Source organism: Nothobranchius furzeri, chromosome 16, assembly GCF_043380555.1.
Source record: "Nothobranchius furzeri strain GRZ-AD chromosome 16, NfurGRZ-RIMD1, whole genome shotgun sequence".
NCBI classification, from domain to species: domain Eukaryota; kingdom Metazoa; phylum Chordata; class Actinopteri; order Cyprinodontiformes; family Nothobranchiidae; genus Nothobranchius; species Nothobranchius furzeri.
This window is the reverse complement of record NC_091756.1, coordinates 21,489,067-21,502,309: the sequence shown is the minus strand read 5'-3', so window position 1 is coordinate 21,502,309 and position 13,243 is coordinate 21,489,067. Positions and strand designations below refer to the sequence as shown.

General features: G+C 42.6%; 2 protein-coding genes and 1 long non-coding RNA gene across 4 annotated transcripts; 1 reads left to right on the top strand and 2 right to left on the bottom strand.

Moving 5' to 3' along the window:
• The first annotated feature begins 5,357 nt into the window (after positions 1–5,357).
• LOC129160765 (P2X purinoceptor 7-like) lies at positions 5,358–6,499 on the top strand. The gene is made up of 5 exons (XM_070545378.1): positions 5,358–5,822; positions 5,895–5,961; positions 6,086–6,106; positions 6,179–6,237; positions 6,302–6,499. The coding sequence occupies exons 1-5, from the start codon at positions 5,803–5,805 to the stop codon at positions 6,459–6,461; spliced, it is 327 nt and encodes a 108-aa protein (XP_070401479.1). The 5' UTR covers positions 5,358–5,802; the 3' UTR covers positions 6,462–6,499.
• Positions 6,500–6,641: 142 nt separating this feature from the next.
• Positions 6,642–7,754, bottom strand: LOC139063478 (uncharacterized). Of its 2 annotated transcripts, XR_011516824.1 has the most exons (4): positions 7,621–7,754; positions 7,370–7,545; positions 7,136–7,293; positions 6,642–7,058 (listed from the first exon to the last, which is right to left on the bottom strand). It is a non-coding gene; the product is annotated as an uncharacterized lncRNA (long non-coding RNA). The 2 variants fall into 2 exon arrangements; XR_011516823.1 differs by having other exon boundaries at positions 7,136–7,545.
• Positions 7,755–7,853: 99 nt separating this feature from the next.
• On the bottom strand, positions 7,854–11,681 carry LOC129163015 (uncharacterized). Its single transcript, XM_070545377.1, has 7 exons — positions 10,190–11,681; positions 9,516–10,048; positions 9,258–9,435; positions 9,104–9,180; positions 8,840–9,024; positions 8,511–8,759; positions 7,854–8,051 (listed from the first exon to the last, which is right to left on the bottom strand). The coding sequence occupies exons 5-7, from the start codon at positions 8,847–8,849 to the stop codon at positions 7,876–7,878; spliced, it is 435 nt and encodes a 144-aa protein (XP_070401478.1). The 5' UTR covers positions 8,850–9,024; positions 9,104–9,180; positions 9,258–9,435; positions 9,516–10,048; positions 10,190–11,681; the 3' UTR covers positions 7,854–7,875.
• Positions 11,682–13,243: the final 1,562 nt, after the last annotated feature.

Genomic DNA, 13,243 nt, shown 5'->3' with positions numbered 1-13,243 from the left:
AATTTAGTGTAAGGGGCCCCATGTCTGTGTTTGCTTTGGCACCCCAAATTGCTAAATCCGCCTCTGCCAGAGGTGCAGACATGTTTTAGACCGTTTGACTCAGAAGACCTGCGACCCGATTTGGACATAGAGGAGGATTCTGTTCATCTTCAGAAACAAAATTGGTACAGTTTGTTTACCTTTCTTAAATATTTATTTTCTGTGCTCCACTGGGAGCTCTAAGCTGACGAGTTCTCAGCTGGTCTTAGCTCCATCATGTGTCCCAATCAAGCCCCCACAATGCGAGTAAGGTCTAGCTGCGGACGCAGCCCCGGCCAAACACGCCCCGGCCAAACACGCCCCTATGTACAAAATTTGTACGCGTGCATGTACGAAGACGAGAACTCGCATGCGTGTTGCAAGAGATGGAAATGACGGTTCAGGTAAAGTCAGATTTATATTTTTACAACTTGCGAAGATTTTGTACTAGAAATTTGAACGTTTAAGACATAGTTTGATAGATAGCACATTCGTATTTTTTTTCTGAAACACTTTTATATAAAATTAAGCATTATTGGCAGTGGGGGAAGATGTCATGGATGCAAATTTTTTTAATATAATTTTTAATGGGCTACTTGCAAGCCTTTTGGCCAAAATAAACGTAACAATAGGCTATTTATTTGACCGTTTATGACTCCTCATCTAATAAGCAGCAAACTCACGACGGCAATGTGGTAGCCCGGAGGTATGCTACAAACACAAGAACAGTGCTAATGCCTATATGTATTGTTTTCACGTTGTTTATGACAGCCTCTAGGTGTAAATGTCATTTTTACTAATTGCTATTTATCTTTGTCTCATTAGTGAGAGGCAGCTGATGTCCTATGCCATGGAGCTGCTCATATACACGGAGAAATTCAGAAAAGCTCTGGACTCATCTCATTGTGTGGACATTTTTTATATTTATTTTTCTTATTAATGAGCATCCGAAACCATGAAATTTAAATGTAATAGGGTAAACCCAGTGCATTTAACATAATGCTGCACTTTAGAAAATGGGTTGAAATATAACATGTTGGTGGAGCTGGGTTCCGACTATCGGCTCATGGAGCTCTCAGGAGACCGATGTTTTCCACCTGTTTCTCCCCTCCCCGCAGCTTGGTGCATCTCTGTCTGATCGCGGCTTCTGTCTGCTGCGCGGGTAAAACTCCGACGTCGGTTGAGTAGTTTTAAGTGGTGTTTTTTACACTTTGGTGTTAAAAAACTTTCCGGTGATGTCATCCAGGCTTCCCCCCAGTGCTTTATAAGCCTGGCGGACCACCAGGCCTTGCTTGGCCTCCCGTGCATACCCCGCCCCCTTCTCATAGTCTGCCAGGCTCAGCTAGTTTTCTGGGGGAAACCCCTCCTACTATTACCTTTGTACTCTCTTTAAGAGAAAGGACTTGTCTTCTCAAACCCCCCAGTGAGTCGTGACAGACGGCTGTTAAAGGGGAGTTTTCCCCTCCACCGTCACCACATGCTTGCTTAGTATGAGGATTGCTGTAAAGCCTCTGACACTAGTCAGTGACTCGATGCAATCCACTGGGTTCCTTATTTAGGAAACTTTTAACTGATTGGAAAAATGAACTGAACTTAATGCACTGCTTAATAAGTTCAATCGGAAAGTTAGCTTTGTAAAATGCCTTGCGGTGAATTGAAATGTGAATTGGTGCTGTTTAAATAAACTGAACTGAAATGAATTGGAATCTTTTAGTGCGGAGTTTTTATGTTGTGTTTTTCTCCAGGAGCTCCGGTCCCCCCCCCCCCCCCCCCCCCTCCCCGGAAAAATGTAAAAACAAAAAGCAAAATAAAAGCAATAAAACAACACTTGTGACCTGCACTTGGACAAGTCTATTCATATGACATATTTTTTATTTGTATTTGACAAATTTCTATACAGAACTGCTTCCTGAATTTTAATCTCAGATCATAACAGAATTGCTTGTGGTGGCCTCATGGAGGGGGCCATCGACTAGCACACTGCTGCTAACCACTTAAACATTCTCCCTCTCCTGATAATAACTTTTTGCTTTCCTTGACGTTGGATGTGCTACAACTGTTTTATCCGTTTAATTATAGATCCACTAGGATAAATACAATAAAGTTTATCTTTCACCAAATAGAATATTTACTAAAACATCACAATATAAGTGTAGACACATTACTTGTCTTTGTGTGCGTGCGTGTGTGTGTGTGTGTGTGTGTGTCTGCTCTGTCTTCTCGATCCCCAGTGAGTCGTGGAGGATGGCTGCTTATACTGAGCCGGGATTCTCTGGAGGTTTCTTCCTGTTAAAAGGGAGTTTTCCTCTCCACTGTCGCTTTATGCTTGCTTAGTATGAGGATTGCTGTATAGTCACTGACACTAGTCAGTGACTTGATGCAATTTGCTGGGTTCCTTATATAGGAAACATTATTTCTGATTGGCTTAATGAACTGACCTGAATTGGAATGTTTATTATGTGAAGTGCCTTGAGACGACTTTTGTCGTGATTTGGCGCTTTATAAATAAACTTGAATTGAATTGCTTATAACATGAGCTCTGGCTATGTTACGACGTCCCCTCCTGGTTGAGATGAAAACCAACATTGATCCTGTGTACAGATGGTACAGATGTAAGTTTGTACTTCACAGTTGCAAGGTGAAAACCCATTTATCCTGAGGGTTAGTTGAACATATTGCCTTCCCTCCACAGGCTCTGGTAATGGTACTCTCAGTGATGAGATGGGGTTCGACTCCCTGCGGTGACCTGCTGATTTCACTGACATGAAAGAGAAGAGGTGCTACCTGAAATGAAACAAGAAATCCCAACAGAACTTTTATAACTCAGCAGTCAAATGACTGTACTGCTAAAGTCCTTATTAAAAGAGAGAGAGAGAGAGAGAGAGAGAGAGAGAGAGAGAGAGAGGGAGAGAGAGAGAGAGAGAGAGAGAGAGAGAGAGAGAGAGAGAGAGAGAGAGAGAGAGTGTGTGTGTGTGTGTGTGTGTGTGTGTGTGTGTGTGTGTGTGTGTGTGTGTGTGTGTGTGTGTGTGTGTGTGTGTGTGTGTGTGTGTTGTAACGTCCAGCAATGGTCAGTTTTTAGGTACAGTTTGACCATTCAACATCTGGTCAAAAAGGAGACACGAGACTGCATGTTCCCTTTAAATTGGCCTGCCTTCATCCCATCAGCTGGAGCTCAGAGCCTCTCTGCAGCTCTGAACACATGATAACAAACTGTCAACAATAATGTTCTCTCTTCAAGGTCCATCCTTATTGCCCTACAGGATTCTTCATGCCTAACACTCGCAGCTCGGATTAGTTGCCAAATCAAAGAATGATTTCCTAAATTAAATATGAACTTCAACAATTTATAAGCTAGATAATCATTAAATAAACGTTTGTTTATTGCTACTTATAATAATTATAATATAATGAAATGCTTTCATTAATCTGTGCTCAATGATTGAAGTGTGAAATGAATGTTATGTTATGATTACAGTGATTGAAATATGTTTCAGCATGTTTATACAACAAGGTCATCACCATTTGCACTCACACAAGAACAAAGTAAGGTTAAGTTAAACTCATGACACATAGATAGCCCTTTACCCCAGATCAGAGCCTCCGGTATCAAGGAAGGCGTGTTTCTGAGGTTGTCTTGGTAACATTCCTCAACTTGTCAACCTCTGGTTGGCTACACAAATCATAACATGCGAACATTAAAACTGGATCACTCTGGTGATTCATCAGTTCTAGAGAAAGCTTCAGACCGGCCATCTGAAGCAAAACCTCTCTAACCCATCAAAGCTTTTGACACGCCGTCAAAATCTTTTTGCACCTGCGAAGCTGATACAGCGAACAGTTCCTGCAGAACAAGCTGATATCGTTTCGACTCTTTAAGAGTCCAAGACAAGTTCCATCCATCTGTCATGACCTGAGACATCTCTGGACTGAAGAGTCAGTGCCCCAGTATTCTACAGCCCTTTGGTGCCAGAGGTCATCCGACCTCTCTGACCTTCAGATCCACAAAGAGGGTCTCCGAGAACAGGTGAAGTAGACACAGAGATAGCGTGTGATGCCTTTTGATAATAAGGGTTAGGGTGCATGCATACATGTCCAAAACAAGATCTCCTCTGAGACAATCAGATCACAATCTTGTTTTTCTCAGCTCAGAATACAAACCACTTGATCAGAGGCAACCTGTGACAAGAAGAACTGTGAGAAAATGGTCACTGGACGCTGAAAAAGCCCTGCAGGGTTGTTTTGAGACCACAGATTGGATGACTCTCTTCCAAGGATATGAAGAGGACATCAATGCCATGACTGGATGTGTCACTGACTATATAAACTTCTGTGTGGACAATATAATACCCACCAGAACAGTGAGATGCTTTGCTAATAACCAGGGATGAGCCGGATACTCGTTTCAGACGAGTATCCGGTACGGATACAGCATTTTTGACGAGTACGAGCATGAAACGAGTAAAACTCGTAAATATCTGTAATCGTGCTGAAGGAAAATCCTCATTGGGTAACTGACTGTCTTCCCGCTCGGTGATTGGCCAGTCAAATAGAGCGCCCGCCCCTCCCTACATACAAAACTACAGCGGGAGCTCACAGCTCAGTCCGCGTCTGGTCCATCCACGCACACACACAGACAGTAACGGATCTCTCTGTGCTTGCTTCACCGTTCACGTTTCTTCAGTACTCCCTATGTTTTCTTCAGTTTGCTCATTTTTAAAGTTACTTTAAAGTTATTTAAAGTTACTTTTTTCGTAACGTACGTGGTGCATTTGACAAGACAGGTGAAAACGGCTCGTGCTGCGTCAGTCACTGCCTCCGCTCCGGTCTGTTTTTTTTTCCTCTCTCTCTCTCCTCTTCCTTAGGATCCACTCCCTCTTTCCTATTCTCTCTCTCTCTTTCTTTACATTTTTTAATCACAATTGTCTAATTTTTGCTCATTTTAAATATATTTTAATCATTTTCTAAATTCTTTTTTCTATTTTACATGTTTTGTTTTTGTGAAGCGCCTCGTGATTTTTACCTTGAGAGGCGCTATAGAAAAGATCTTTTCTTCTCTCTCTCTCTTAATTCATGCACTTAAATATTAATGTTCTGCTTTTATTGAAAAACTTGTTCTGTAATAGTCCCTTTACTATTGTGATCAAAAACATTTAATCTCAACTCTGAGGCTGCTCTGTAAATAGTTTTCAAATAAACAATACACATAGCAAGTCTAAGGAGCTTTGAAAGAAAAGCGTCTGGACTTCTTTGAGTTGCTTGAAGACGTTTCGCCTCTCATCCAAGGCTTCTTCAGTTCTAAGGTCAAATGGTGGAGAGTCCCAGATTTAAACCCAGTGGGAGTTTCCCCCCAAAGAGGGAACAAAAGACCCACTGATGATCTTTTACATAAACACATGAGCCCAGGTGTGAGAGTGGGTGTGGGTCCCACATAGCAACTTCTGATCAGACTTAAAGTAGTGGTAATCCCCTGTCAGAGTCTTACTCCACCCACATTTCATATTTGAAAAATGCGGCCCAAAGAGGCGTTTCCTGTAAGACCGAGAAGGCGGAGCTACGACCGTGATTGACATACTGAAATTTGAATACAGATGGCAAACGGAGAGCGACAGTAGCTCAGAGCAGTCATTCGAGGTGGAGGACTTTTCCCCACCTTCTTCCCCAGAGGATAGGGAGGAGGGCTTATTGGGGGAAGCAAGCGGTCCTGAACCGTATCTTTTTGAGCCACTAGCTCGTGAGTTGTCAGAGGCCCCTGGAGCCGAGCCAGCAGGAGTATCAAGGCATCGAATGGGTCCAGTCTCTGAGTGGTAAGTAGCTTTTAGCCACAGCTAGCTATATTTAGCTTAGCTAAAAGTAATATTGTATGACTGCCTCAACAGGTGCACCTGCGGCCACTGCACATCATTGTCTGCCAGAGAAAATGTGTGCTGCAGAGAAACGCCCAAGGTATAAAAATAAAAGTACCCCACCATGAGAAAAGCATTCTGTAATGTACACATTTGTTACACAATCACTAACATCATACTAATATTGAACTCTTATAGCCCTGATATCAGTTGTTCTGTCATAGGTAATGCTCAGGTGTCAGCAGGTGGGTGTAACCTCCTGCATAACAGAGCATCCTGGTTTTGAGGCTGTTGCTTTGAATCCCTACGTGTTGCAGGCAGTTTATGGCACCTTTCTGCAACTCTATGGGGAGATGCAGGAGACTACGCTCAACAGGTAAGACAACTGTCAAAATAATTTTTTTATGAATACTTTGTAACTCATACCACCTCTTTCTCAGCTGTTACAGACATCTGGCGTACCGGAATGTGGTCAGGTGGTGTTGGGGTTACCTGGGACAGCACGTTCGTGTTGTGATCCCGTCATGCGCTGTCTCCAGAATAAGGCAGGAGTTCCCAGAAGACGGTGCATACAAAGGATTCCTCCCTCCTCTGAACTAATATATATTTTTTGGATTAAATAAATGTTATAATATATATTTCCTGTATTGATTCCTGTCCATAAAAAGCTGCATAAATCACAAAACGGTAAATGCACTTCTTTACACTTTGACATTATTTATATATACACACATATAGCCACACACTTTCAAATGAGCTCTTACAACAGTAAGGTTCTAATTCGGGGTTAATTAATGCTGCTGTAACAAGTGAGTTTACACCCTGTGTGATTAATGAAGTCTATTCTAGAGCAGGTTCAATTAGGTAAAAATGAATGATAATTTAATAAATGTGATATATGTATTTATACACATCAAAATATCAATATAATTGTATTTAAAATGACACAATTGCGCTGCAAAGATAACATTTATTATAGCTACTACTAAGACAACGTTAGATTACAATCTGATCATAACTTTCATGATTTTTGACAAAACTAAACCACAAGCAGAGATTCTGGAGCCATGTGAGGATAGGTTGGGCCATCAGTGATGTTTCATAGGTTCCTTAGACTGGAGGTAGCTTTCACTGTGATGACAAACGTGGAGATGGATCCCGGGAGCACAGGCTTTTCTGTAACAATATCAGGAGGCTCTGAGGAAAAAAGTAATATTAGTATGACTAGTATGACTTACAAAAGCAAGACTGGTGAGTTTTGCTATGTTACATACGGCCAAGATTTTCAAGTTGTATGGGAGCCACAGAGCAGAAAGGTTGTAGAGATCAATAGACATCTGGGAGGTGGACAGCATGAGTCACGAGTGGATGAGCATAAAGATCCATAATGACGACAGGTAACTCCTCTGTTGTACAGTGGTGTGCAGCCTGGCTGAGGAGGAGAAAAGGAAAAACCACACAGAGTAGAGTACTAACTAATAATTACAATCTCTTGTTGTGTAGCTCACCTTACGTGCACTTTAAAACCTGGACCTGTGCCTGCTCACAGCATCCCGTTTATCTGGTCTTTGGAACTGGGCACAGAGCGGTTCTGGAACCGGAATTTTGTCCGAGTACTCCTGATATGGGAGAGGATCCACCACCACAGAGTCGAACAGCAGGTCCATAAGCTTGTGCACATATACTGGAAAAGGGTTTTCAGTATTACAATAGCTCTCCATGACATCATTTTGGTTTTATCATACAATATCTGACATACATGAGGTTGGATTGGTCTAGGGGGCTCTCACTGTGTAGTCTCCACGTTTGTACTTTGGATACACTACAGCATATCTCAGCTCACCAGTTGCTGCTGCTGCATGTGAGCGTGCTGCATTTTCATTATAGTGCATTGCAGTAATTTGTAATCTGAAATAATCAAATAAACAAACCATGTAGATTTTAGGCAAAATTCTACATTTCATTCTAAAATTTGAACAATTAGAGGCATTAATTTGAACATTTGTTGTATTCATTACCTAGACAGCATTCCTTTGAAGGAGAAGACCTGACTTTTTGGAGTAAATCTGATGATGAGACTGTGGAAAGCCTCCAAGGTGGATGTGTGGTACTGAGGGCTTATCTTCTCTATGTCCTTCACAAACCGTGGAGCTAACAGAATGGCAGTGAGCTTCTCACATGATGCTGTGCCTACGTAGAAAATGTTAATTACAAAAATTACAATTTGATCAACTTTAGAATGTTGCTATTATTTCACTGAGAAAAAGTTACCCATAGCTGACATTTTTAGATGACAAATGTATGAAAGAGTGACTAATAGTGCTGTAGACAGGTGTGGTCATTACTTACGGCATTTTAGTACATATTATGTCAATTATGGCTGTTCTGCCTAAAACCATGAGTTGTGTGGCTCACTCTTGTGTTTAAATTTCTGCACAGCATTTTATTCTTAGTAATTAATTGCTGTTGGCCAAATGGTGGTGTGTGACCTTAGCAGCTACAGGTGACGTCTGTAACTCTCATGCTCCAAAAATATTTCTCCATGTTGAAGGAGGTGAAGACAAATATTCTGTTGTGGGGTGACGTGTTTTAAATGTAAAGAAACCAAACAGTAAAGGCTCACCTGTAATGAGTACATGCTACACTTACTTGGTTTGAGCCACTGTCTTGCCTGTTCTCCATCCAGAGGTGCATGCAGACAGCTAGGGAACAGGGCGTTGTCATGGCTGTGCACATTTTGGATGTGGTTGGCAACTGAAGTCCACTTTGCTACTGCCTCCTGTCCTGAGGAGGAACTGGATGCTGACCAGTAGAGGTGGTTCACCACACTTTCCTTCCACAGTCTCACATCCTGGGTCGTCTTTCTCTTCCCCAGCTCTTCGATTTTCTTACCAATTCCTGGAGAGCCAAATAGACCCACATTTAAAATAGGGAAAAAAAATCCTGTAATATTCACTATATACATCCCCAAAGATTACCTTTTCCCATGTGCCGGGGGTCAAAGTAGTGACTGATTTCCTTTTTTTCCTCCCGCAAATACTTCTGCACTCCTGTGTGGCGGTCAGTCACGACTTGCTGCACATCGACCCCCCTCTCCAAGTGTGCTCAGACTTCGCACAAATCCCTCCTTCTCCATTCGCACACTATTTCCAACTTCATTGCTCTGAAAATAAACATAATTCTCCATTGATCTGTGAATAATTAACCATGAAATGTGTTGGAATCATCAGGTAATGTTGTACCTGTACAAGTTGGATATCAATAACTTTGTTTCTTTTGAGATCCATCATGGTGTAGCTGCCATATGTGGCTGAGTGTCCTTCAAGAAATGCAAGTTATTACTTAATTTACATTTGATAGCAAAGGAATAAAATAAATAAATTTAACAGTATTCACCAGGTGAATCAGCTCGCATGTCACCACCAAGAGTCACAGGTCCAGATTCAGTAGCCTCCTGGATGATATCAGCTTGCTCTAGCTGCCACTGCCAGCTCACTGTTGGAATTAACAGCTTTGCCTGATGCCGATAGAATGTCTGCTTGGACAGTCCCTGCACATTGAAGGCACCCAGGAACTAAAATATGAAAAGTTACGTCATGAAATGAGAGACACACAGACCTTATCAAAACTAACCTAAACAGTTTTGGCCTATACCTTAGAAATCTGGCTAAATGATGAGCCTGTGAAAAGGACAGCAGCACAGAGCTGGAGGTTTCCTGCTGGGATGCTGTTCACCATAGGCTGACTGGACCACTCATTGTAGTGCTCACAGCATGAACACCGTTGTGTCACACGGAGCAGTGTGCCGACTGTTGTCGTGTTCACAACACAACGACCGGTACAAACGGGACACCTTCTGAACAGCCCCAGCAACTGTTTCTCATGAACAATGTACTTCTTGTCCTTTTGTGGATGGACCTCAGTGAAAGAGCTGTATAGAACACATACATTTATATATATGGTCATATCTAAAAAATTCTAAAATGTTATACTTTTTTTTTTTCCTTGAACAGTTCACTGAGCTTGCACTGTCATTGAGGTGGAAGCTGGGATCAACAACAGACACCTCATATCGTGGTCTTTTCAGGGGTGTGGACGCAGCTCTGGGACTTTGTGGAAGATGAATTTCCGTCACGGTCCCTGTGGGTCACAAGACACACTGCGGCTGGGAGCTCTAAACTGTGTGGCTATGTAAAATACAAAGAAGCAGCACATTTATAAATGTTTAAAAGAGCATAAAATCACGTGTAACAATAATCTGTAAAACAAATTAAAACTAGAAGGTAATAATAAAATGTTTACATAGAAGATTATTAAAAATAATTCACCTTTGCTACGTCGATAAGGCTTTACATGAGCCTGGACAAGTGCATTTTTGCAGATTACTAAATCAGTCTGACAGCCAACGTCTTGGGTAGATTTAGCCTGAAAAAAAAAATAGAAGCACATTGTTGTTGTTGTTTATAAAGTCAGATAATATACAAAAGAAACTGTCCGAAATATATATATATATATATATATATATATATAGGCGCTTTATGACATTCCTAGTGTGTGATCGTTATTATAACGTAAAAGTCAGTCACATATGATGTGAAGAACCTGAAATGCGACCTCCTGAACAGAATTCCTCACAGAACCGGGTTAGGCTTTGGTGTAAAGCTGGATTTCACGCTGTAATGATGTCTGTCAACTAGTGCTGCGTTAGAGCCACTGTTGCTGAATTACCGACTGACACAAAAACAACCCGGATTTTCTCCGAGCCTGACAGAAATAGTCATGTGGACCTTTTTGTCGGCCAGGGCTTCGAGAAATGTTCCGATTCGCCGCTGATTCTAACCTTACATCCCGTTCCACATTTTGTGAACTTGACAAATTAGCCCGAAGGCAGTGCAGGCTGATATTAGCTAAATGGAGTGAACCACGTCTCTCAAACTTTGCATTTAGGTAGGAAATTGTCTTTAGAAGATGTTAAAACGTTTATTTAGCTTACTCACCTCAGACTGGAGCCCGCCATGGTGGGGGAGCAGAGTCGGTGGGCTGCATCTAATTCGTGGAAGAGCCACGGTGGGCACGGCCTCACTCTTCAAACGGAGACGTGCAGAATAACCCAGTTCAAACTCCATCATGTTGGCGAAGGAATCGCGGGTAAAATGCTGGTTGCAGACTACAGCACCAGGCGGGAGCTGACTGTTTTCCAGACACCGATTGCGCGCAACCACTGGCGCCTAATTTCTAAGTCCAGTGGAAAGGAGTGCAACCCCACAGAGCTACCACAACCAACTACACTACACCTTTTAACCATACTAACACTATATGGAACACTAAACCCGAATTACTTTCCTAATAAAACTAACAGCTAAACACTAACTAAACTACAATATCTAACAGCCAAGCTAACACTAAATAAGTATTTATAACACTAAAAGCTATGCTAAAGACTAGAATATGCTAATGATATATGCTAATGCTGAACTACCGCTAACCGTCCTACACTCGCTTGCAAATCCAACTCCCAACTCGCCACAAGGCGTGGCCGAGACTCTCGTTGCTTTATAACTTTGGCACAAGAGCTGCTACGTAGTACTCTACTGGTTTACGTAGTATCTTACTCTTTAGCCATTGGCTAAAATTTATTCAAAATGTGTCAAATTCTGTGTTTTAAGCTGAAGGTGGCGCATTACTGTGGTTTTTAGGCTGAATATTTAATTTTTAAAGAAAATGCACCAAAATGCTAAAATAATGAATACACACATTTAAAACACTATTAGACACTCATTTATACAGTTCATCAGCAAAAAAAAAGTTAATTTAGACGTTACTTGCTCTTTAAAATAACGTACTGATGGAAACCACACCCACTTCCGGTTAAACTACACCCACTTCCGGGTTAGGCCACGCCCACTCCGAGTACAGAAACAGATACAGATATTGAACAGATACAGATAGTGGTGTACTCGCCCATCCCTACTAATAACTAACCCTGGATCACCAGTGAACTGAAGAATCTGCTAAATGAGAAAAAAAAAGCCTTGAAGGAGGGAGACAGGGAATCATTGAGGAGTATAAAGAAGCAACTGAAGATCAAGATCAGAGACAGCAAGGAAGCATTCAGGAAGAAGCTGGAGAACAAACTACAGAGGAACAATATCAGAGATGTCTGGTCAGGGATGAAGAAGATCACAGGCTTCAAGCAGAGGAAGGATTGTACAGATGGCAGCCTGGACACAAGCCAATGAACTGAACAAGTTCTTCAATAGGTTCAGTTCAGGAACAAACCCAGCGTCCTCCTCGCCTGTCCTCAGCCAAACAGACATCCCATCCTCCTCTGATCCAACATTTTCCTGTCACACGCCAGCTCTTTTGTCCTCTAACGCAGTCATGGACTCTTCTGGTTCTATAAATCCGTCTTCAACCAAGTCAGGAGATGCTGCTGCCCCATTTACCTCCCCCTCACACCTATCTGTCTCTAGAAGTCAGGTGAAGAGGCAGCTGGAGAGACGGAACAGGAACAAGGCTGCAGGTCCAGATGGTGTCAGCCCCAGAGTACTGAAGGCCTGTGCAGAGCAGCTCTGTGGGATTCTGCAGCACCTCTTCAACCTCAGCCTGGCCCAGGAGAAGGTTCCAGTCCTGTGGAAGACATCCTGCCTTGTTCCAGTTCCAAAGAAAACTTGCCCATTAGTCAATGACGACTACAGACCGGTTGCCCTGACATCCCACATCATGAAGGTCCTGGAGAGACTCCTGTTGGTCCACCTGAATAAGCAAACTAGAACATATCAGGACCCGCTGCAGTTTGCTTATCGCCATGGAGTTGGAGTTGAAGATGTCATCATCCAGCTGCTTCAACCAATCCACTGTCATCTGGACAAAGCAGGCAGCACTGTGAAGGTCTTGAGGGCCGCCGTTATTGAGCTCGGGGGTCGCTCAGCTCAACAGGGGGGCGTGTTTTGTCGGGAAGGGGGGGGGGGTATTATTGCAACTCAGCCTCGTTAGGAACCTCAACGGACCAGGGACTAAAACCTGGGAACAAGTAGAGCAAAAATACTGAACCGTGCTCTGGAAAAGATGGTTGGGCTGAGCTGCCCCGTTCTGAGTTATTCTGACCAGCAGTGCAGGCATGATGCACGCCACTGGTGCTAAACAGCAACTAAATAAATCAGAATTAAAACCACGAGGTGGGGACCTCAACTATCGCCTGGATTAAAAACTACCTGACAAACAGACCACAGTTTGTGAGGCTGAAGAACTGCACATCAAACCAGGCGATCAGTAACATTGGAGCACCACAGGGGACTGTACTCTCACCATTCCTTTTCACCCTGTACACCTCAGACTTCCAGTACAAATCAGAGACCTGTCATCTACAGAAATACTCAGAT

Coding starts and splice junctions, on each gene's coding strand:
- LOC129163015 (XM_070545377.1), bottom strand. Junction 8,052..8,510: donor AAGACAGTGGCTCAAACCAA/GTAAGTGTAGCA, acceptor TTTTCTACGTAG/GCACAGCATCATGTGAGAAG.
- LOC129160765 (XM_070545378.1), top strand. CDS start 5,803: ATGGGTCCAGTCTCTGAGTG. Junction 5,962..6,085: donor GCTGCAGAGAAACGCCCAAG/GTATAAAAATAA, acceptor GTTCTGTCATAG/GTAATGCTCAGGTGTCAGCA. Junction 6,238..6,301: donor CAGGAGACTACGCTCAACAG/GTAAGACAACTG, acceptor CCTCTTTCTCAG/CTGTTACAGACATCTGGCGT.